Here is a 24,962-nt window from a genome sequence, read left to right as displayed (position 1 = left end):
TTTTTTGCACACTTAATTACTTAGGCCTGAATTTTAAAAATCTGATTGTAGCCATATGTATTAGTTCATTTTCACACTGCTATAAAGATAATACCTGAGACTGGGTAATTTATAAATAAAAAATCATTTAATTTATTTCACAGTTCCACATGGCTCGGGAGGCCTTAGGACATTTACAATCATGGCAGAAGGGAAAAGGGAAGCAAGACCTTTTTCGTATGGCTGCAGGAGACAGAGAGTTAGAAGGGGAAGTGCCACACTTTTAAACCATCAGATCTTGTGAAAACTCACCATCACGAGAACAGCATGAGGGAAACTGCCCCCATAATCCAATCAGCTCCCACCAGGTTCCTGCCTGGATGCGAAGGGATTAGAATTCAAGATGAGATTATGGTGGGGACACAGAGCCTAGCCATATCATTCAGCCCCTGGCCCCTCCCAAATCTCATGTTCTCATTTCAAAACCAATCAACAGTCCCCCAAAGTCTTAACTCATTCCAGCATTAACTCAAAAGTCCATGTCCAAAGTATCATCTGAGACAAGGCAAGTCACTTCTGCCTATGAACCTGTAAAATCAAAAGCAAATTCGTTACTTGATAGATACAGTGGGGGTACAGGTATTGGATAAATACTCACATTCCAAATGGGAGAAATTGGCCAAAACGAAGGGACTGAAGGCTCCATGCAAGTCTAAAATCCAGTGGGGCAGTCAAATTTTAAAGCTCCCAAATGATCTCCTTTGACTCCATGTCTCATATCCAGGTCACGCTGATGCAAGAGGTGGGTTCCCATGCTCTTGGGCAGCTCCATCCCTGTGGCTTTGCCGGGTATATCCCCTTTCCCAGCTGCTTTCACAGGCTGGCGTTGAGTGTCTGCAGCTTTTCCAGGCACACGGTGCATGTTGTCGGTGGATCTGCCATTCTGGGGTCTGGAGGACGGTGACTCTCTTCTCACAACTCTACTAGGCAGTGCCCCAGTGGGGGCTCTGTATGGGGGCTTCAACCCCAAATTTCCCTTCTGCACTGCCCTAGCAGAGATTCTCCATGAGGGCTCTGCCCTGGCAGCAGACTTTTGCCTGGATATCCAGGCGTTTCCATACATCCTCTGAAATCTAGGTGGAGGTTCCCAAACCTCAATTCTTGATTTCTATGCATCTGTAGGCCCAACACCACGTGGAAGCCATCAAGGTTTGGGGCTTACACGCTTTGAAACAATAGCCTGAGCAGTACCTTGGCCCCTTTTAGTCATGGCTGGAGCTGAAGCAGCTGGCAAACAACACCAAGTTCCAAGTGTGCACAGAGCAGGGGGGCAGCCCCAAAAAACCGTTTTTAACTTCTAGGCCCTGGGGCTTGTGATGGGAGGGGCTGCTTTGAAGAGCTCTGACATGCCCTGGAAGACATTTTCCCCATTTTCTTGGTGATTAACATTTGGCTCCTAGTTACTTATGCAAATTTCTGCAGCTGGCTTGAATTTCTCCTCAGAAAATGGGTTTTTCTTTTTTATTGTATCAGTTATCAGGCTGCAAAATTTCTGAACTTTAATGCTCTGCTTCACTTTTAAAGATAAGTTCCAATTCCAGACCACATCTTTCTGAATACATAAAACTGAATGCTTTTAACAGCAGCCAAGTCACCCCTTGAATCCTTTGTTGCTTAAAAATGTCTTCTGCCAGATACCCTAAATCATCTCTCTCAAGTTCAAGGTTCCACAGATCTTAGGGCATGGGCAAAATGCTGCCAGTGTCTTTACTATAGCATAGCATAGCATGAGTGACCTTTACTCTAGTTCCCAATAAGTTCCTGATCTCTATCTGAGACCACCTCAGCCTAGACTTCATTGTTCATATGACTATTAGCATTTTGGTCAAAACCATTAAACAAGTCTCTAGGAAGTTCCAAACTTTCCTACATCTTCCTTGATTTACAGCCTGCCTTGAAGATCTGTAATATAAAAACTAGTATGAAGAGATTTTTAAAGAAAGCTAAAAGCAAGATAGAAGAATCAACTGCATTTATGTACATATGTAATACAATAAGAAGTGTGCCTAATGCTGATGCTAAGTAATTGAAAAAAGTTAAATTATGCTTGGTAGTATTTTTTAAAGATGTGGTCATATGTAATTTATTTCAGAAAGATTTCTACCACTTGGAAATCAAAATACATGAAAAGGTTAAAATGTAAAATAATCACTTATCTCGAAAACCTAGATGGAAGCTTCTGATAATGCTAGATACAATGTTACTTCTGTTGTCAACAAAAAGTAGTAATTTAGAGTGGGAACAGAGCTAATATTCTCGAGAGCATCCTTTTAAGAATTTTAAAACATTATAGGTGATAGATTCCGCAGTATAATAGATGACGCCTGGTGGTTTGGGACTGTGGAGAGTCAGCAGCCTTTTCAACCAGAGTATCCTGATAGTTCTTTCCAGTGTTACAGTGTTCAGTAAGTATGTTTATGATCTTTTATGCCTAATATGACATTGTAGTAGTATGTGGACTTTTAATAACCTCCACCAGGAGTAATGCCCTTTTATCTGACTTATCTAGTCTCACAGTACCTGTACCTGTAAAGAAGAAATTTGATGGTAAAATGCTCAGTTCTTCTCTTGTTTTAGTCAAAGCAAAGTTCTTTGTTTTCTTTGACTAAAACAAAGGAATAACTAAACACTTCATTGCTACCTCTTTTGTTGTCTGCATTTTCTATTAACTATTTCTACTTTAGATAAGAATTGCAACTATTTTTTAATGGGAAATATGGAAACTAATTTACTACTTAAAGTAATTGTTATTGCTAGAATATAGCAATGAATATTAGTACTTAGTCTTTTGTTTAGTCATATGAATTCTAGGCAAAGGTGGTTGCATCATGTTTGGAAGTACTATTTGTTTGCGACATTTACTTTAATTCTTCTTGAAAATCCAGAGTTGTAAGATTGCTAATGAATGAATCCTCTCAAGAATGATAGAAGAAATGTTTACTCTCTGAGGACTGACTTTTAGTCTCCATATTGACAAAAAGTAGGCTTTCTGCCCTCTAAGTTTCATAGCAATGGACCATGTTTTCTCTATTAGAAGTTTATTGTTATCTGTATGTGACCAGAGTTGTACTTTCAAGACAACTGTATTGCCCTTTTTCAAATTTCACCCCAAGAAGTCATGTAAAATTGTGGTAGTATATGAAAGGAAGTACTATATGATTAATTTGATTTGCATCTTATTATTTTTTAATAGCTGGGACAATAATGAGAGAGAAAAGATGAGCCCATGGGATATGGAGCCAATTCCAGAAGGAAGTAAATATGCTTTTAAAAATGAATTATAATTCTTTTAAAAGTAAAATGGTAATCACATGATATTGGAAAATAATTTTTTCTAATTTTTTTTTTTTTATCTTATACCTAGCTGCCTTTCCAGATGAAGTTGGTGCTGGTGTTCCTGTCTCCCAGGAAGAATTGACTGCTTTGCTATACAAACCCCAGGAAGGAGAGTGGGGGGCTCATTCCAGAGATGAAGAATGTGAACGGGTTATTCAGGGCATCAACCACCTTCTTTCCCTGGGTATGATGAATGTGAAAAAAATTTAGGAGCATGCAGGAGAGCTAGGAAAATCAGCAGAAGTTTTAAGTTCTACAGAAGGATATGCAGTTTCTCACTGTACACTTCAGTTTTAACTCAAGAAGCACAGTGATTCTAGTTTTAATATTAGCAGTTTTATATGCTTGGCCAAAGTAATAACTGTTAATTTTTTGTTTAGCAATCTGGGGGATAATAGTGAAGGTAACTACATAAGTGTCTTTTTCCTTTTTGAATCACTTTGATTCTCTAGCTATTCCTGAGCCTTACTTTGGATGGGTTTCTTGGTAAGGACAGTGGATGAGTAATGTATTTTACCCACATGAATAGTTAAATTTTCTAAAACATGTCACTTGAGAAGTTTGGCATTTATCTAGGAAAGACAGAAATCTGAAGTTAAACCCAGTGCTCCTCTAATTTTGTTTTACCTGATTTGAACCAGTGTATCATGCATGATTCATAGATGTGATGTCCAAATATAAAGAATAATGTTCTGTTTGTATAATGGAATCCTCGTGGTTTTAGAAATGTAGTATATCACCCTCCCTTCTTGTTTATATATGAATAAATGTTTGTTACCATGAGATGTTAATGTCCTTTATAGCTACCTTATTTGATTTTCATAATTTTGTAGATTTTGCCAGCCCTTTTGCTGTTCCAGTGGATCTCAGTGCCTACCCCTTGTATTGTACTGTAGTTGCTTATCCAACTGACCTCAATACCATCAGGCGGAGACTTGAAAATCGCTTTTACAGGTTTGTTTTTTTTAATCACTTATTATAAAATTTATAGCTTTATGGCTTTTGCTTTCCTTTTTGAGATCTGCATTTCCATAGTATAACATGATCATCCAAAAGACCCACACCAAAATTTCCTTTAAAAATTTAGAACATTAATTTCCCTTTATTTAGCAGATTCTCACTCTTGGGGATAGAGAAGAAAGGCTGAGAGGAAAATATGGGTAGTACAAATGGTGTGTAAAACAAAAACTACATTTAACTTTAGTTTATTAAAGGCAATTTAAGCGGTTTGTGGATTCATCATTATTAAGGTGCTACACATTTGGAGCATGTTTAAATCCTCTGTTGGAGAATTTGGTCAGAGTTAATTAGATTTAGTTACCAGCCCTGAAATATATACAGGAAAGGAGCCAAGTAATTTTTTTCTTTGTTTTGGTTGGGATGGGAGATGATTATGGGAAGGCTGTAGAGGGCATATCTTGGTCCCTCTGTCATCCAAGTCTCCTACTGACAACAGTATTCCATGACTGGTTAATCTGCCTTTGCAATTGAGAACTGGTTGTATTTTTATAATATATTATTTTGATTTAATATTTATATCATAAAAGTAATTAGATAAAAATCTGTCATTTTTGTAATCTGTTTTTTTTTCTTGCTCTTCTTGGCTCTTTCCCTGAAAACTAAACTAAACATTCTTTTGACCTTGTCAAATGACTCTTTACCCATAATGTCCTAGGTCAGTTCTATTTGAAGTTTTGTATATACATTCCAGTGGTTCAGAATCCCTGCTTGTGCTTTAAATACTGTAACTATATCATCTCTTTTTAGTGCTCATCAGTCAAATATATTGAGTTATATGCATATTGGAACACCTTTGACACACTATGTTTAAGTACATATTTGTTCCATATTGTATATTCCTAAAATATACTTTAAATATATCAGCCAAGGCTAACAGAGTATTTTTTCTTTCACAGGAGAATATCAGCATTAATGTGGGAGGTACGCTATATTGAGCATAATGCCAGGACTTTCAATGAGCCAGACAGTCCTATAGTTAAAGCAGCTAAAATTGTAACTGATGTCTTACTTCGATTTATTGGGTAAGAAGCAGTTTTAGCTTCCAGAGAGTCTAACTTAAGGTTTTTAAAAAATTAATTTTAAAAAAATTAATTGAAAAATTGTAAAAATTACTGAAGCTATTGAAATGACTTGTTTCTTAGGGATCAGAGCTGTACTGATATACTGGATACTTATAATAAAATTAAAGCAGAAGAACGAAACAGCACTGATGCAGAGGAGGTAAGAATCACAGCATGATTAGTAGGAATGAGTAACTTTTCTCTTATTTGAAGTACAGTATTATGTGTAAATGTTGTAATTGGCCATGAACAGCAAAACAGATTTTTGAAATCTGGCTGAATACCGGCGTCTTAAAGTGTACTTAGATGGCATATACCAAAAATAAAATAGAGCTACAGGGTTTATTCAGAGACAGGTGGCCAGTCATCGTATTTGACACAGTGGGTGTAAGTGACGAGAAATCAACACTTTATTTTCCAACATTTAGAAACAAGACAAGTGCTCAATATTTTAAAAGAATGCTTAGTTGATGGAAATTTCAGTAAGGATTTTATTTTCTATATGCTGTATAGAAAATATTAAAGTATTTTAAAGTTTCAGGTTTGAAAGTCTAAATTTTTGGTAGTTTCATGAAATTGCTACTCAATTTCCTTTCTGAAAATTTATAGAGATAAACCAGTCTCTGCTGAATGAAATGGAAGTAGTACTCAGCAGACCCTCGTATTCCTGATTTCCCCACTCATCTATGTTTCTAATTTACACAAAGCCGTATTTGACTGGAGGTTATGATAGAAACAAAAACCAAAATAGAGGTTGGAACAATATTGGAAAGTGATAATTCACAAATCTTTACTGGAAAACAATTCATCCCAGGGATGAGTGATTCACATATGCTAGACTGTGTTGCAGTGGCATGAGATATTTTGCATGTTTATATTATTTATACTGTTAATATCCAGAATGGTAAATCTCCAATGCTGTTTTTTTAATTTTTTTTCATGAAAATGTGTCTGACTATGAAATATATTATTGCAGTTTAATGTTACTTACATAATAAGGAAAACATGATATACCAATTAGATATTATTATAGTTTCTTAAAACCTAAGAAAAATGTATCACTAATATTTTTTATATTTTCTTATATATTCCTTATATTTTCTCTGACCTTTCACATAAATATATTTTAGCTCGAAATTTGATGTAGCAGGAATTTCATCTCAGAGTAGCACTATTTGGGTTAAAATAGAAAACTTAAGTAAAAATGTAACTCAACAGCTTTATTTTATTAGAAAGGAGTACCAATATCTCATGAGCTACTTTTTATTTTCTACTACATATTACCCAGTGTTTCATCAGCACTAGTGGTGCTTGGGTCTTGACTCTTCATATTAAAAAATTATCCCTTAGAGAGATACTTAACTGAAATAGATCTCTTTCCTATAGGAAAATATAAATGCATATTATATGAGACGTATTTCTTGAAATATCAATGGAGTAATCATGAATAATTAATTGTATATTAAATAAGTATGCCATATAGAATAAGGTTTTTAAAAAATACTAACACTTAGATACAATTTTAGCAAATACCAACCACTACACTGTTCCCCTGCTTTCTGATTCTTATTTAAAGAGAAACCTTGTTTAATTCTTCTTCCAGTATATTTTCCAGCTTGTACACTGCATATTGGGAAAGTTTGGCATGAGTCTCCCTCTATCTTTTGTTCTACTTGCTGCTCCAGTGGGGAAAGTTAACTGTGATTTTATTTCCCATTTATTTGTAAATGTCCATCTAATTATATGACTTTGAATGTAACTTAACGTCTTTTCCCACTCTTCCTTTTTAATTTAGGATACAGAAATGGTTGATTTAGATTCAGACGGTCCTGGTACTTCATCTGGAAGAAGGGTGAGTAAATAAGTGAACTGCTGAGGAGATATGTTTTCAGGTTTCCTGTGTCAGTGATCCCTAGGACCAACCCCATATTTGGAGAATTGCTAGAAGGATTCTTGCAACTAAGTATATTAGGTATGCTCATTGATAAGATTTATTAGAGTGATGCAGTAAGGGTACCCAGTTGAGTCATGGGGGAAAAGACACAGGCAGAGTCTGGAGAAATTTATGTACAGGCTTCCTTCCTTATGCTATTATTATCTTTCCCCTGTGAGGGGTCACATATTACACTCTTTTTCCAGCATGTGTGTGATTACAGACTCAGTCCCCAAAGATTTTACTAGGGGCTGGTTATGTAGGTACCCTCTGACTAGCACGTACTAAGATTCCAGATTCCCAGAAGGAAATCAGGTATTCAGCACAAATCACATTGTTTATACTGTCTAGGTGCAGTAAACTGTCTTAATAATTTAGGAAGCCATTCAAATGCCAAGTTCCCAAATGCCAGCCAAGGGCCAACCTTGCAAGCAAGCCCTGGCCTGCTATGTTAACTCTTTTGTGCAGACTTCTGCTCTATAATAATTAGACATGTAGTTATTTTATATAAGGGACAATATATTTTGAAATACTGAAAGAGATTGTAACAAAATCAAATGGTACAGAACAGAGTTTATCATGATCACAAAGGATTTCTGGGAAAAAAAATCATTCAAGTGTTCTTTTGAGAAAAATATGATGCCATTGTCAAGTATACTTAACTACTAGCAAATATTAAGGCTCTATAACTTGATCTTGTAGAGGAAAGAAGCATTTGTTCCTCTCTACATTATTTGAAGTTCAGATTTGAGTACTAGAATTCTTGCCATTTCCATGAATATAATGTCTAGGTTTTTTTGCTCATTAATTATTTTTGCCAGGGAAAATACTGTCTAATTTAAACTAAGAAACTAAAATAGCAGCTGCCCTATATATATACAGATAGGTATATTAACATTAGGGACTCATGAGAAAATCAATTGAGTTAAGGAAAGATCTTTTAGATATAACTCTATTAAAATCTGTAGGTCAAATGCCGAGGCAGAAGACAGTCTTTAAAGTGTAATCCTGATGCTTGGAAAAAACAATGCAAGGAACTATTGAGCCTCATTTATGAACGTGAAGACTCAGAGCCATTTCGACAGCCAGCCGATCTTCTTTCTTACCCAGTAAGCATACAGTTGTTTAAATAATTGTCAGTATGATAATTTCCCATAAATGTCCATGCTAAAATCTAGATAAGAGCAATTTTCTCACCTCTCCTTTCTTTTTTTCCAGTCTTTTGATTGTGAAAGTAGTAGTGTGATTAGTGTGATTTTTTTAAAAATGCCATTGTGTCTTCAGTGTGTAAATTATACAGTTGTAAAACAAGAATTTGAATCAGAATTCATTTGCTGTTCTTTCCGACTTTTATTTCAGATGTTTATTTAATACATTTTACTAACCTTGAATACACCTCTGTACACTGTAGATGTTTGGTGACATGTCAATCCTGTGTAATTTATGCTGAATGTGTTATCAATATGGCCACTTAGAGTAACCAGTATACCAGTATGACTTTTCTTTACTTTTCTTTTTTTTTTATTTTATATATATATTTTTTATTATACTTTAAGTTATAGGGTACATGTGCACAATGTGCAGGTTTGTTACATATGTATACATATGCCATGTTGGTGTGTTGGTGTGCTGCACCCATTAACTCATCATTTACATTAGGTATATCTCCTAATGCTATCCCTCCCCTCTCCCCCAACCCCCAACAGGCACCGGTGTGTGATGTTCCCCTTCCTGTGTTCAAGTGTTCTCATTGTTTAATTCCCACCTATGAGTGAGAACATGCGGTGTTTGGTTTTTTGTGGGAACATGCGGTGTTTGGTTTTTTGTCCTTGCGATAGTTTGCTGAGAATGATGGTTTCCAGCTTCATCCATGTCCCAACCCAAATGTCCAACAATGATAGACTGGATTAAGAAAATGTGGCACATATACACCATGGAATACTATGCAGCCATAAAAAATGATGAGTTCATGTCCTTTGTAGGGACTTTTCTTTTCAATAAAGGTAAAAGGATGAGAACTTTGATTGTAGGATTTCTTTTCTGGGGGTGTATCTATTCATTGAAGTAGTATAGATAGCAAATCTATTTTAACTTTCTCAGATAAGAGGTACAGCACTATTTTAGAAATACATCAGACCATCCTATGAGCTTACTACACATTGGTCTTCTCTGTATACTGTAGATCTCAGTTGGGAAAAAATATCATTCAAGTAAGGAACGAGATTGTGTTCAACAGAACTTGTTTGCTTGTAGGGAGTTTGGGTAAAATAAATTAGTCTTGTGTTTTTCATAGCAAAGGAGAATGATGAATGTACAATTCCTTCACCTTAAAGTACAGCCGATAAAAATATGATTACAGTGTATGGATCTTTGAGACTTAAGTCATAATTGTATTACCCGTCTTGATATTTTGTTATAGTTGTCTGGAAACCAGTATATGTTCTTTACCCTAATAGGGTCATCAGGAGCAAGAGGGAGAATCCTCAGAGTCTGTTGTTCCAGAAAGACAACAAGATTCATCTCTTTCTGAGGTAGGCCTGGTAGTCTCTTAAAAGACATACTGATTGTTTTTACTTTCTAAACTCTCCATACTGTACATGAATCTTTTATAGTTTGTAAAGACTGCCTTCTAACTCTGCTCCCTTTTTACCTTTGTTTGATTTTTTGTTCATTTATTTTTTTGTTCCTCTTTCTGAATCAACATGTGTTCTCAAGATTGTTCTTTGTATCCTCCTTGTAAATGTTTACTTTTTTATGTAGATCTGAAGCTACTGCAGCAGAATAGAAAACATCAATTACACAATATAATTGTGTCTGTATTGCAGCTGATTATTCCCACTGGGACTTCATTCAGCGAGCAGGCTGAGTCTTTTAAATTTTGGTCATCATACTACACAAGTTCTAACATAAGCCATACTGTGTCAGAATACACTTCTGTTTTTTTATGATTTAAGAAAACAAGATATGTTTAGAATGTTTGTCATTTCTTCTCATACTTTGAAAAATATTTTCTCTCTTTTTATAATACCATTTATCTGCCCCTTCTGGCTTTTTGGCTTTTTCCTAGGAGGGAAATGTGGAGATTTTACTTCTTGATGATTCTAAATACAATAAGGGATCTAATACTGAGTATGGTTTTCACTCTGAAACTTGTTTTTGAGGCTTGTAGCATATATAGGAATTAAATTTCAGATGTAACTCCATCTGATAACCCTTGGAAAATCTTTACTGGATTTAGGTTAAAATGAAATCTTTCCTCTTCCCTAATCAAAATCAAATGAATTATGGACCTATAAGATGGAAGACCTTCGATGAAGCAAAGGTATCACCTTGATTTAAAATCAAGAAGGAGAAAGGCACAAACATGACCAATTTGACCTTGACCCCTTAACTAATGACACTTAAGTAGAATGTTCTCATAGCAAGGAATCGTGGAAATAATGTGCCTAATTTGTAGAGTGGAACAATTTAATGATATGTGAATAATCCCATCTTTTATCATTAAACAGTGTGCTGGGGTTTTGGAGGTTGTATCAGCCTTTAAGCAAGACATGGACGCTGTAGAGATGAAGCCAACGGCTATGGATTTTCTATTCTTTACCTTCAGAGTTATTTACGGTTATTACTGTGGTGTGAGGGCTAAGGCTTTCCCACAGACTTCTGCTGTTTCTATGAGCCACCAAAAGATGTTTTGGGGTTGTGGGGAGGTAGTTGGCACATTGAAAAGCAATGTGTTTATTTCATGGTGGATCGTAGTAGGTGATACCAATTTTAGTCCCATTGTATTCCTTAATATTGCTATGCAGTTTGAGTATTTAATAACACATTCTTCTTTGTAGGATTATCAAGATGTTATAGATACTCCTGTGGACTTCAGCACTGTGAAAGAAACTTTGGAAGCAGGAAACTATGGTAGTCCTCTGGAATTTTATAAGGATGTTCGCCAAATATTCAACAACTCCAAAGCTTATACCTCTAATAAAAAGTCAAGGGTATGATTATTAGTTGGGTTAATTATCAGGCAGTTTTCTTTAACCAGTTACTGAAAATTGATCCTCAGTATCTTTTTTGAAACATGGATTGCTTGTTAGGCATGCATAAAGATACATTTAGCAGTCTTTCTGAAATTAACCACCTTTTCCTTTCTCTTACTTGTCTCTTTACTCTTTAGTAATAAATATTTATAGGTACCAGAGAAAAAACAAGGAGAGGAGAAGTAGTAATTTAAGTACATTTTAATATGTCTAATAAGTGACTTAATAAATAGAAAGGTGATTGACAGTGTTGATTTATGTGAAATATTTTTATTAGCTCTGAACATGTATGTTCCATTTATTCTAACAAATAATGAACCATCTTGCAAGTTGTAACTGCTTATTTATACTCACATTTAATATTTTCCCTATATTTTGTCAGAACTTGAAATATATTGAGAATAGAAAAATAGTAATTAAGTTTTTCTTTTGAAATCACTGGTATCTGATTAGCTTTTAATCAATTGCACAGTAAACATATACTTGCCTACTTCCACTTTATGGAAAATGCATTTCCACTAATTTATGCAAACATAATTTGTTTACACTTGCTTCCCCCCGCCCCCCCATCCTGATTCCTAGAGTAACATTTTCTATAGAAAGTTTGGGAAACATAGAGAAGTATAAAGAAGAAAACAAAAATCACCTGTGAAACCTATCACCTATTTTTACTTACAGTTACTGTTTACGTCCAGGATTTTCTATATTAACACATATATCTACGTATGCTTATAAATTCTTTAAAATAGTAGATTTCATATTTTGAAGCATTTTTTGTTATTTAAGTATTATGAATGTTTTCCTGTATCATCATGACTCTGAAAACAAGGTTTTTAATGGTATTCTGTTGTGTGGTTGTTTTATGTTATACTAACCAGTGTTCTTTGGCTAGGGATATAGGTTGTTTCCAGTTATTCATTTTACATGAATAATGCTATGGGTAATATCTTTAACATTATTGAATATATTTTTATGTATATAATTCTGTGATATTTCCTTAGGACAAATTCCCAGAAGTAAAATTACTAGCCAAAGGGTGTGTGTATCTTTAAGGTTTTTTTGTACAGACTGCATATTGTCCTTTAGAATGCTGTTTCAATTTACATTCTCTTTTGCATTGTATCAGAGTCTTTTTTTTCCCTACCCTTTAGAACATTGAATACTATATTTGAAAAACATTTATTTTTAGGTGAAAATGGTATCTTACTTTAGTTATTTGAGAAGAGTTTTTCAAGTGAACAAATATTTTATCTGTAATGATGATGCTTAATATTGGTCTAGGCATGTTTATACCTTTTTTTAAAATATAAAACTAGTTAAGACTATATAATTTCTGCCTTCTCAGATCTATAGCATGATGCTGCGATTATCTGCCTTATTTGAAAGTCATATCAAAAATATCATCTCTGAATATAAGTCAGCAATCCAGAGTCAGAAGAGGAGAAGGCCACGGTACAGAAAACGTCTAAGAAGCAGCAGCAGTTCATTATCTAGTAGTGGAGCACCTAGGTATCATTACATTGATGCAGCATTTTTTGTTCTCAAAGCATTTTGTATGTATTACCTAATTTGTGAAAGTTTATGAATAGTTTGAGGAGATCCCAAGAGGTCTTTTTTTTTTGTTTGTTTCCTAAACTCTTATGCCTATGTAGAGTTAGTAATCAAAAGCACTATTTATGTGGGTTTTACTATCCCAGAAACTTTTTTTAAATTTTAATGATTGAAGTTTCACTGTCAAATTATCTATTTCATGAATTTTAGGGCATTTCCTCTTTGGTCAGCTAATACCTGACCTTGATACCTCTTGATACCTCTTTGTATCATACTGTCTATCATAATATGTTGCTAACAGAAAAAAAAATGCTCGTTGTTACATATTTTTACTTCTAGCCCAAAAGGGAAGCAGAAACAAATGAAGTTGCAGCCTAAAAATGACCAGAATACCTCAGTATCTTATGCCAGGACTAGCTCTCCTTTCTCATCTCCTGGTAAATATGTCTTTTGTTTTTGGTGTTCTGTATCTCGGTTTAATTCTGATATTAAGGATATAGAAGAGGCAGCATGGTTTATAGTGCAAAGAACAATGGATTTAGATTTTTAAAAGTTGTGTTTTATTCCCAGTTCTACTTGCTAGTTTTGTGTCCCCGAGTATGACATTAGGCCATATGATTCATTTTCTTTATTAGACTACATGAAAAGTCTCTTAGTTTTAAAATTTTATGATTAAATGATTAATGTCTATAATGTCTCAGAGCACTTACCTACAATATATTTACCAACATAATATTTGAAAATTTATGATGTGCAATTGGACAAGTTTTTCTGACATTCAACCCTTTGTTCTCAAAATATTCGTATTGTTTTCTTAGAGAAACTTATAATTTTGGTGTTAGAATAAAATAACAGAGATATGGTTTCAAAAAGTAGCCTGTTTAACTTTCCTGAAAACATGATAATTATGTTAGTATTAAAATCTTTCAAAATGCAAGTTTCAGATGCTGCTGAAGGGCTTTCACTATATCTACTTGATGATGAGCCAGATGGGCCATTTTCTTCATCGACCTTCGGTGGATATAGCCGAAGTGGAAATAGCCATGACCCAGGGAAAGCCAAATCATTTCGGAATAGAGTTTTGCCAGTTAAACAAGGTAGGAAATAAATATAGGACAAGACATTTATTATTTATTTCTTTATGATAGCAGATAAATCATTTAAAAGCTGACATGTTGACATACTAAAAACTAGTATATCCTTATAGTTAATGAGAATTTTGTCACGTATGAGTCAGCATTTCATATTCATAACTGAGAACAGGCCATTAGCAGATTTCCAATAGCTATTTTCAAATGTATTTTAGTCTTAAAATGTAAAATGGGGCCAGGCATGGTGGCTCACACCTGTAATTCCAGCACTTTAGGAAGCTGAGGTGGGAGGATCACTTGAGGCCAGGAGATGGAGATCAGCCTGGACAACAAAGCAAGACCTAATCTCTACAAAAAAAAAAAAAAAAAAAAAAAGGAGCCACATGTGGTGGCACACAACTCGCACCTACTCAGGAAGCTGAGGTGGGAGGAGTGCTTGAGCCAGGAGTAGGAGACTACAGTGAGCTGTGATTGTGCCATTGCACTCCAGCCTGTGTGACAGAGTGAGACTCTGTCTCAAAAATAAATAAATAAAATAAAAGGAATTGGGAGAAAAAAAGCTAAATGAAGAGTTCTTTCCCCAAGCACATGAAGACACATTTAGGATTTTTCATATTTTTCATATTAATAAGAAAGGAGAGTTTCCAAAGTCATCTTTAAATAGGTCTCATATTTTTGTGGCCCACTACAGTAAAAATATGAGTCTGGGCTGAGAAATGGGCCTTCTTTCAGTCAATAATCACTTCTACCACCTTCCTTAAGGTTTTCCAGTTATATAAGTCAGATGTCCTCTTCCTTAGGGGCCTGCTATATCACAAAGTAAGTGGTTTTCAGACTGTGCCCTGCCCATTTCTGGGGCATCCACAAAAGTACTTCAGGCATTCTCAGAAGAACCTTCTGCATTTAACCAGACAGTCCTGTTTGTTATTTCATATAAGGAGATGCTATTTTACTTTTTATTAGGAGAAAAATGTTCACTGCTTAAAAAGAAACACTGACCTAATTCATTATGTGCATCTATCTTGGACCATACAAGGGACATCAATTATCATAAATATTTGAAGTTTATTGTTACTCAAACTTTCTTCTTAGACTTAGTCCTATATTAGGGACCTTGAATGTATTCAGAGAAAGTTCTAACATGTTCAGCTATTTGAAGTTTGTGAAGAATGGTTAATACGCTTTTACAAATAATTTTATTGGAATATAGATTTTATTTTATATACATTTTAATGCAGGATTAAGTAGCTTATCCTTTGTTATTTAACCATCAAATAACTTAAAAATAGGCTTTTCTGAAGATATTTTATAGTGGCTATGTAAGAAATATTGAAACATATTTGATTACTTGAAAATAATTAGTGCCTTTGTTTTTCCCAATTTATATCTTTAGTGTCTCCTCTGATCTTGTATACTTATGCCATTGCCTTTTTTCATTTTACCCTTCCTTCCACTGCCAAGATTAACTCATGCTTCCTTCATCTATTTTGTTTTTCCCATCCACAGAGTCGTTTGTCCTTTATAGTACGGTGTCTGTCCCGACCACCCTTCAATAGCTGTTCTCACACTCATTAGTACTCTTCAGTAGCCAACTAGTGTCTTTTTTTAGTTTTTAACTTCTCAATCTCTGTATCATTGCATGTCGTTGACTACCTTCTCTATGAACTCTACTTGTAAGCTTCTATACTCTATTGATTAGCTTATATCTCTTATTTCTGTTTCTTCTTTGACTCTACTGCTCTGTATTTACAGTTTACCACTGTTTTTTGTTTTTGTCTTCCACAAATAAAGGAATCTAATGACTGCATCTGTCATCTTGATGTGATGACTCTCCAAATGCATATTCAGAGCTTAAATATCTCTTTATTCTATTAGAATAATTTCCAAGTGCTTCCTTAAAAAATAAAAAAATAAAAATCTTCGGTTGCTTATGTTTGCATCTCAAACTTGGTTCTTTTTCGGTGCTCACTATTTTAGTTAATGGCATAACCATCTTTCTTGCCACCCAGCTTAAAATCTCACAGTGTTTTTCGACTCTTCATTTATCGCTCATACCTAGTCAGTTGCCAAGTTTTGTGAATTCCACAACTCTTTAATACCACTTAAATCTTCTATATAGTTTCTACTGCTATCACCTTAGTCTCCAGCCTAAAGTATTAGTCAGCTTGGGTTTCCATAACAAGATGCCACAGACTGGGTGGCTTAAACAGCAGACATTCATCTTCTCACAGAGCTGGAGGCTCAGTCCAATGTCAAAGTGCCATATGGGTGGGTATCTGATAAGGGCTTTTTCCCTGGCTTCTATATGTCCACCTTCTTGCTTTGTCCTCACGTGGCCTTGCCTCTACAGAGAGACAGAGGGAAATACCTCTAGTATCTCTTCCTCTTCCTGTAAGAGCATCAGTCCTGTTGAGTTATAGTCCCACCCATATAACCTCATTTAACCTTAATTACCTCCCTAAATGCCCTAATCTCCAACTGCAGTCACTTCGGGGGTTAAGGCTTCCACATATTAATTTTGAAGGGACACAATTCAGTCCATAACACCCAGACTTATTAGATTAATCTCGTAATTATCTACAGCCCTAGTCTTACTTCTTTTCAATTCTTCCAGTCAGTTCTCGTTTCCTTCCTACCCCACTGGCTGGTCCTCCATTTTCTTTGTTGGTTCTTCTTTATCTTTAAATGTTTGAACATCTCAGGTCTCTGTCTTCAGCCACCTTGTCTCTCTTTACTTACTCACTCAGTGAGCTCTCCTAGTTCTCATTACCCTAAATATTATCTCTTTACTAAAAATTTCCGCAATTATTCTCCAGCTCCACCCTCTCCCCTGAGCTCCAGACTGGTATATCTACCTGCTCTTTATTTCTTTTTTTTTTAAAAAAAAGTCTTTTCTTGGATCTCTGTCAACATCTAAAATGGAATCTTGAGCCCTGCTCAAACCTGTTGCTCCTTCAGTGTTCTCTACCTTGGCAAAATATCTCTACCATTCACCCAGTTGCTTTGGCCATAAAACCTAGGAGTCAGTCTTCATTCTGTGCTTGACACTTGACATATAGTCTGTCAGCAAGTCCTATCAGTTCAACCTTTGAAATGAAAGGTTTCTCTAGAAGGAAATATTCCAAATATAATCACTTATAATCACATCTATTGACATATCCTTTATCATGTCTTACCTAGAATACTGCAGTGGATGCCCAACTGGTCTCTCCTTCCACTTTCAGTCTTGCCTCCCCTGTGATCTTTTTTATATACAGCAACCGTACTATTTTAAAAGTGTAAATCAGATTCTTTCTCCAGCTTAACTCTCCACTGGCACTCATCTCCTACTACTCACTGTTTTTCTATTCCACTCTGGTTATACTGGCTTGCTTTCTGTTCCCTCCTCTGGAATGTTCTTTCCCTACATCTGACTTCATTCAGTTATTTCTTCTAATACTACCTCTGTAGAGAAGTCTTCCCTATCTAAAATACACTCCCTTCTACACATATACACTCTTTTTTTAATCCTCTTTATAACATGTCTGTGTGAAATTTTATTATTAGTTTATTCACTTTATTATCTTTCAAGGTATTCCCACTAAAATATAAATTCCAAGAGCGAGGACTGTCCCTTTCATTGCCATATTCAAAGCTTCTAGCAATGCCTTGCTAATAGTAGATAATGAATAAAAATTTATTGACCGAATGAATGAAACTATACTAATTAGTGTTCTCAGGTAATTCTTCCTGAAGTAGGCCCTTAAAACTTCTGCCTAAACCTCATTGCCATCATTCCACCCCCATATTCTCCTCCCCCTCCCAAAAAAGCAGACAAAAATAAATACTTTAATATCTTCTATTTTGAAGAAATTTAAGTTCTTACTCTGACACCCTCCATGATTGTATTCCACATATTTTTGGGAACTGTAGACTGTTTTTGAACCTAAATAACCATTTTGTCAATGTCAAAGCTTAACTATTAAAAATCATTCATTTTAATTTAGATCACTCCCTTGATGGACCCATTACAAATGGTGATGGCAGAGAGCCCCGGACAGGAATCAAGAGAAAACTACTTAGTGCATCAGAAGAAGATGAAAACATGGGAGGAGAAGATAAAGAGAAAAAAGAAACAAAAGAGAAATCTCATTTATCCACCTCAGAGAGTGGAGAGTTAGGATCCAGTTTAAGTTCTGAAAGTACCTGTGGTTCTGACTCTGACTCTGAATCAACTTCCAGAACAGATCAAGATTACGTAGATGGAGACCATGATTATAGCAAATTCATACAAACCAGACCTAAAAGAAAACTCAGAAAGCAACATGGCAATGGAAAAAGAAATTGGAAGACCAGAGGCACAGGAGGAAGAGGCAGATGGGGAAGATGGGGTAGATGGAGTAGAGGAGGCAGAGGAAGAGGAGGTAGGGGACGAGGGAGTCGAGGAAGAGGTGGAGGTGGCACTAGGGGGAGGGGAAGAGGGAGAGGAGGAAGAGGTGCTTCTAGAGGAGCTACCAGAGCCAAACGAGCACGTATGGCAGATGATGAATTTGATACCATGTTTTCAGGACGTTTCAGTAGACTGCCTCGAATTAAAACAAGAAACCAAGGCAGGAGGACTGTTTTATATAATGATGATTCTGATAATGACAATTTTGTGTCCACTGAGGATCCTCTGAATCTTGGTACATCCAGATCAGGCAGAGTGCGTAAAATGACAGAAAAAGCCAGGGTTAGCCATCTCATGGGATGGAATTATTAACAGTTAATAAATTTAGAATAACTTAAAAAATTCAATGGCCTTCTACTGCAGGGAATTTACCAGGAAATCTACAAAGCAAGTTGTGTGGGGACTTCTGCTTCCTTTCACATTGGTGCTTTTCCATTTATGCCAGTATACATTTGTTTCAAGACTTTTGATCTCCACACTTCATTTGTTCAAATAAGCCTTACTCATTAGGCCTTAAATTAAAAGAAATTCTGCCCACACACACACACACACACACACACACACACACACACACACACACACACACACACGAAACACACACGAAACACAACACAGACACTACAGATTTACTACATTAAAGGAGCATTCAGCTTCTTAAGAGTAGCATGACATTTTTATCTCAATAGAATAGCCCTCTTTTGCTTTTGTATCACAGAAGTATAGCACCTTCTTACAGAGTTTTATATAGTTTGTTTTTGCCATTTTGATTCCTATACCCAGTAATAATAACTTTTGCACAATACACCAATCCTAAAGGCAGCTATTAAATGTTTACAGTTTCTATATTGTAAGAGCGATCTGGATTATTTTACTCTTCCCAGGCCAAACTTTCATGACTTGTACTGAACTGAAGTATATATTTATACTACAGTTTTTTTGGGGGTGGGGGGATCTTGATATGCTTTTCATTGATTTGCATAATTCACGTTAAAGGTGAGAAAGGGTTGGTGCCTTGTAAATATGTAGCAGATCTTCGTGGTGTGTTCTGATGTGTGCATTAACTTTATTAAAAAAGAATACTTGAGGTATCAATCTAGACAAGGTGCCAAATGCAAAAGTTTCCCGCATCATTTTTTTTCCTATCACATTTTATTGCATTAATAGAATTTGTGTAGCTTAAATAACTTAAACATTTGAAAAATCCTCATCCACAAAGAACAACTTCTTTGAACAGTAGCTCAGCTACCTCTTAACTACAACTACTGGAAACATTAAGGAAAATAGATGCTGTTATTCCTTACTGACTAAGGAGAAATAGAACAAGCGTAGTAGGAATGAGTACCCATAAGTTATAAGCTGAGAGGTTGTTAATAATTGTATTGGTTCTCAAATTAATAATTGTAATTAACAAAGTTTCATAAGTATAGTATGCTCTACCACCTTAGGCTTTCTTAGAACACATTTGTGTAAGTAGACTTGGGCTACTGCTTATATATTTCTGCTCCACTTACCATTTAACAGCTGTGAGTTTCTGATTTTCATTTGAATCTTAAAATTTAACAAAGCACCTGGTTTGATTTGGAATGTTTTGGCTAGCTAGTATTATGAATCAACTTATAGATTCTGCTCATATCATTCCAAAGGGTTCTTCCGTTCTAGTCTTTCAGGAAAGAACCTTATTGCACTGCACACTCATGTTGTGAATCATTATTTTATAGATAAAAAACATCTTTAAAAACCCTTATTATCTTGTTTACAGCAGTAGAGTGCACATGGTTCCGTAAGTGAGCTTGAATTCTAAGGTCAGTTTTACTCCCCAGATTTAATATTACAGATTTGTTCATTTATTAGATACTTACATTTCTGAGGTAAGAGGGATAATAGCAATTTCTGTTTCTGTAACAGCAAATTTGTTGCACTTAGATCAGACTCATGGGATAAAACAGACTTCTTAGTGTATACCTAGCTATCCCAGGATATTTCTTAAGCTAATGTGTTTGTCTCATGCTTTCAATCATTTCATGCATCTGAAAACCCTTAAGCGCAGAGGAAGGCGTACACACATAAAACTTTGCTTTTTTGGTAGGGTCGGCAGTAGGGTTATTCTTGGACTAACATCTTTAAGCAGTTTTCACTTGCAGTAGAAATGATGTTCAGGCTTTAAGAGAAAGTATTGTTGTGAATTGTTAATGGCACTAACTTCTGTTACTAGACAGCAGACCAAGCTATTTTTTTGTTGTAGTCTGTTTTTCACTAAACCAAAACTACTTCTGGTTGTAACTCAGCTGCCACTTTAAACCATAGTAGAGATTCAAAACGTTCCTATTTGAAACTACATTTGATTTTTGTTAAAATGTGCTGTTTCGGTTATTTATCTCTTGGGCATTTAGACTAAATTGTGCCTGTATTCCTGAAATCAATAATACTTTGGCTTATCCTGATCTAAGTAACATAGTTACTTAAATTCCTGGATATACCCAAATATAGATCACATGTATCGTTTTAGTGTGAAATTTTTTGTTGACATTCTTCTATGAAGAGCTGACCTCTTGAAATGTAGAAGAATTGACATTTGTGTGATTTTGGCTATCTGGAGCTTTATTTATAATTTATTTTGAAAAATAAAAATGCCACATTTATTTCCCAAATGTCAAGATTTTCTAGAATTAGATAATTAGAATAATAAGGCTGAAGACATTTTAAAGCATATTTTATATGTAGTGAAATACTGTGAAAATATTAGTGAACAGCATTTTGCTGTAATGTTTATTTCAGTTATTAAGATTTAAAGTTAGTCATCAGGGTATGTTAGATAAACATAGTTATCATTTATTAAACAAACAGATAATTTTCTGTTTGCATGCAAATTATTTTAATAAGTGTGAAAATAAAAGTTTGGAAGATAGTATTTTTACTTTTATATCTGGACTTTTTTTTCCCCCCAATTTACACTTTGCTTTCTTGTAATACCACCTCCTGTGAATGTGTTGTAATTAGTATCACATTGATTACTTTATCATTTTAATTTCTTTGAGGCCCTTTAATCCTATGTAAAATCTGGGTCCAGCCATAGCAAAGCAAGTACAAAATGAACAAAGAATTTTGAAGAAAAGCCTAAATCTTAAATTGCTAAGAAAAACCACTGTTATATTTAGGCCCATGAGAGCATATACATGTATAAACCTAATCCTATGCTAGATATGAATAGTCAGTGAGCTGTAATATTTCTCATAAATGCTAATAATGTTTAAATTCCCAGCTTTAAGATCTTAGTGTGTGTATATATTTATAAAATCTGAATTGTGTGTTTCTTCTATGGCTTACTGTGTGTTTCTCTTTCAGCAATAGGATGCTCTCTAAAACATTCACTAGCCTACTAGCCTAATTACTAAATTTTTGTATATGTGTGTTTGTGCACTTGTATGTGTGTAAAGTTTTTTCCCCAACTTGACACACCTTATCTCAGACATTCAAAAAAAGAGAACATTTTGTATGGAGGACAGTCTGCCAACTTTTTGCCTCTCTACAGCTCTTAGCCTGTATATTTACTGCTTGATCATCCATTTCATTATACCTTCTAGATAACCAATCCAGGTTTTGTCATATACCTGTGTCCCTCTATTCTTTTTATTTCCCTTTTTAATTTTTTTTCTTCTTTTTTTTCCCTCCCCAGAAATCAGGCTTGTGTTGGAATTCTTCTCTATAATACTTTGTTTCACCCAGATGCAAAGTAACAAAGTAACTGAGTAAAATTATAAATCTCATTCTGCACAACTGTGTGCTCAGATATTTAACTCAGCCTTCTAATACTTTTAAGTACCTTTCTGTTATTTATCTTTTTGTTGTTTTTGTTTTAATCCCATAGATTGTCATCAGACAATAATAGAGTGATTGAAAGAGAAAGATATAAATGCCACTTCTGACTTCTTGATAAAACTTTTTTGAGCATTTTTCAAAAATTTGTATGTTTGTGGTAATGGGGAATTAAACACCTTTTACTAGCTGATGTATGTTGGAAATCATTTTATGTACATTTACCAACTGGTACTTATCTTCAAGTTGGAATTTTCACATCCATAAAAGGGAGACTTGCATCATATATAATTTTCAGTATACTTTGCTGTCCAGCCTTTTAAACAATTACAGTAACATTTTGAGTTCTGAGATGAATAGTTCTAGGGGAAGGGATGGAACTTTTGACATGTAAAGTCCATTGTTTTAAATGCTAACCCCATCCCCAATATTTTTGTGGAACGTGAGGCTTTATGAAAGGTTTATCAGAAATAGAATATTCTAAAGTCACTTTTATGGCTTATTTCAAAAATTAGTGTGAAAGTATTTTCATGCTTTTTTGTTTCTCATCTTTTAGCAAAGCTTCTTTTCCAAGTTTCAATTAAATTGCAATATAAAATTAAGTTTTTTTCATGGTGCTACATTTTGTGGAATATGGGTAGCACTCAGGTTTCTTTCTTTTCTCTTTTCTTTTCTCCTTCCTTCCTTCCTTCTTCCTTCCTTCCTTCATTCCTCCCTCCCTCTCTTCCTTCCCTCCTTCCTTCCTTCCTCACCTCAGCCTCCCAAAGTGCTGGGATTACAGGCGTGAGCCACCGTGCCCGGCCTGTATACCCTTATTCTTGATTATTTCTTTTTTTCATCTTTTCAATCCTGCTTACTTTTATCCTCACTTTTCTTTCTGCCATGAAAACCGCACCTAATTTACCACACTTAAGATTGGCAGTTTTTGATTCATTGATGGGAGAAGTATAGTAGAAAGGCCCTGCAGTTTAGAATTAAGTTGTGTTTGTTTATTTACATGTGTGTCCATTTCTTCTAAGTTAAATCTAGAATGTGAGACTTTGACATATAAAAGCATGATAAGTATTTTCTTAAAAAATAAAACTATTGATGCATAATGAAACCACCATTGGTAATTGAATTTTAAAATGATATGCAAAAATATTTAGAAATCCAGTTGGGAAATGTGTTTTTGCATATGTCACCAGATACACATTAGGCAGTACTACAAATGTTAATTCTTAAACAATACTGTGGTGATGGCAATCAGTAATTTATTTCTTTGTCCTGTAACTTATCATTCTTGTCTTTTGTAATCTCTTACACAGTATTAACATAACTGTATCTTTTTTTTGTTCTTGGTATCCATACATTTTAAGATGGAAAATCAGTTCATAGTTGATATGATATTGTATATGGGCAAAATGTCCGTTAAACTAAAATTCAGTAAAAAAGGTAATCTAAACTGGCTTGATTTATAAAAGATGTTTTGTTTGGCAGTTATCAGTCATTATAAGCAATTATCTTCAAAGACAAAAAAACTGGACTAATTTGTTGCCATTCTTTATGGGATGTTTACAATAAAATTCCAAGTTGTTTGGAATCAATTGCACTCTTGCTGCTTTATGCCTTAATTTATGTACCAGAGAAAAATAATTAACCAGAAGAAAGAAATATGGAGTTACTTATTCAGCTTTAGAGATTGTAACATGTAACTCTTAGGTCTTTCTTGTTTCTTTGTCATAGACTATTTTATCACTATTATTTTTTAATCTGAGAAACTAGGATGCTTCTTCCTATCAAAGAAAAGGTTTTGTTTTTTGTTTTCATCTTAGACATTGCAAATATTCTTTGGGTCACTTTTAGGATAATAAATATGATGTTTACACTTTAAATGTGGGCTGCTTGGTGCATTCAATAACAGCCTGCAAAGCATTTGTCAACATTTTGTTTTGCAGAGCTTTTCAAAATGAATAGATCTCTAATATATTTATGACATAACTTTTAACAGCTGAGTTATATATCCCTGACATTTTAAAATATATAGTCAGATTTACCTACACTGTAAATGGTGCTTTAATTCAGTGTAAGTGTAGGAGAGAGAGAAGTGAGGTGAGATGATCTGAATGTTCTAACAGGAACATTCATAACCTATATAGTTACCCAGAATTTGTCTCCCAGTGGCAAACATTCCACTAGGTTGAAGATAAATAAGCTGGCCAAAGACTGGACTGTATCTTTGATATATATACTGTGTATTTTGTGTATTTAGAATAAAAAAAATGCATTTAGGAAAAAAGTAGCCTGATTTTTTACAATATTCAGAGATTGAAGTGGAGATAAGTTGTTTGGTATTTTTATTTAGTTGCTTAATTGGTTAGAGATAGCCCTCTTTAAGGATATAAAAATCTTACATTAGAAATGTTTGGTTAAGGCTAGGCACAGTGACTCACGTTTATAATCTCAGCATTTTGGGAGGCCATGGTGGGAGGATTATTTGAGCCCAGGAGTTCAAGACCAGCCTGGGCAGCATAGTGAGACACCGTATCCACAAAACAATTTTTTTTTTTAATTAGCTGGGCATGGTTGTGTATGCCTGTAAGTCCCAGGTACTTGGAAGACAGGTGGGAGGATCACTTGAGCCTGGGAGGAGGTCAAGGCTGCAGTGAGCTGTGA

At 34.9% G+C, this 24,962-nt stretch overlaps 1 protein-coding gene across 6 annotated transcripts in view; it reads left to right on the top strand.

The window, feature by feature from the left end:
* BRWD3 (bromodomain and WD repeat domain containing 3) overlaps positions 1-24,181 on the top strand; it is a 132,465-nt gene extending 108,284 nt beyond the window's left edge. For 5 of the 6 annotated variants that reach the window (XM_054471249.2, XM_054471250.2, XM_063660512.1 and 2 more), the window contains 14 exons: positions 2,333-2,444; positions 3,233-3,294; positions 3,404-3,559; positions 4,209-4,329; positions 5,292-5,417; positions 5,538-5,616; positions 7,252-7,308; positions 8,358-8,498; positions 9,846-9,920; positions 11,229-11,381; positions 12,769-12,932; positions 13,314-13,411; positions 13,913-14,071; positions 18,052-24,181. In XM_054471249.2, the coding sequence (XP_054327224.1) occupies positions 2,333-2,444; positions 3,233-3,294; positions 3,404-3,559; positions 4,209-4,329; positions 5,292-5,417; positions 5,538-5,616; positions 7,252-7,308; positions 8,358-8,498; positions 9,846-9,920; positions 11,229-11,381; positions 12,769-12,932; positions 13,314-13,411; positions 13,913-14,071; positions 18,052-18,806 (2,258 nt within the window). In that variant the 3' untranslated portion in view covers positions 18,807-24,181. The remainder of the gene's footprint in view (positions 1-2,332; positions 2,445-3,232; positions 3,295-3,403; positions 3,560-4,208; positions 4,330-5,291; positions 5,418-5,537; positions 5,617-7,251; positions 7,309-8,357; positions 8,499-9,845; positions 9,921-11,228; positions 11,382-12,768; positions 12,933-13,313; positions 13,412-13,912; positions 14,072-18,051) is intronic. The other variant, XM_063660510.1, reaches the window with a different exon arrangement.
* The last annotated feature ends 781 nt before the right edge of the window (positions 24,182-24,962 follow it).

The sequence above is a fragment of the Pongo pygmaeus genome, chromosome X (assembly GCF_028885625.2).
Source record: "Pongo pygmaeus isolate AG05252 chromosome X, NHGRI_mPonPyg2-v2.0_pri, whole genome shotgun sequence".
NCBI classification, from domain to species: Eukaryota; Metazoa; Chordata; class Mammalia; order Primates; family Hominidae; genus Pongo; species Pongo pygmaeus.
This window is presented reverse-complemented; position numbering and strand designations above follow the sequence as displayed.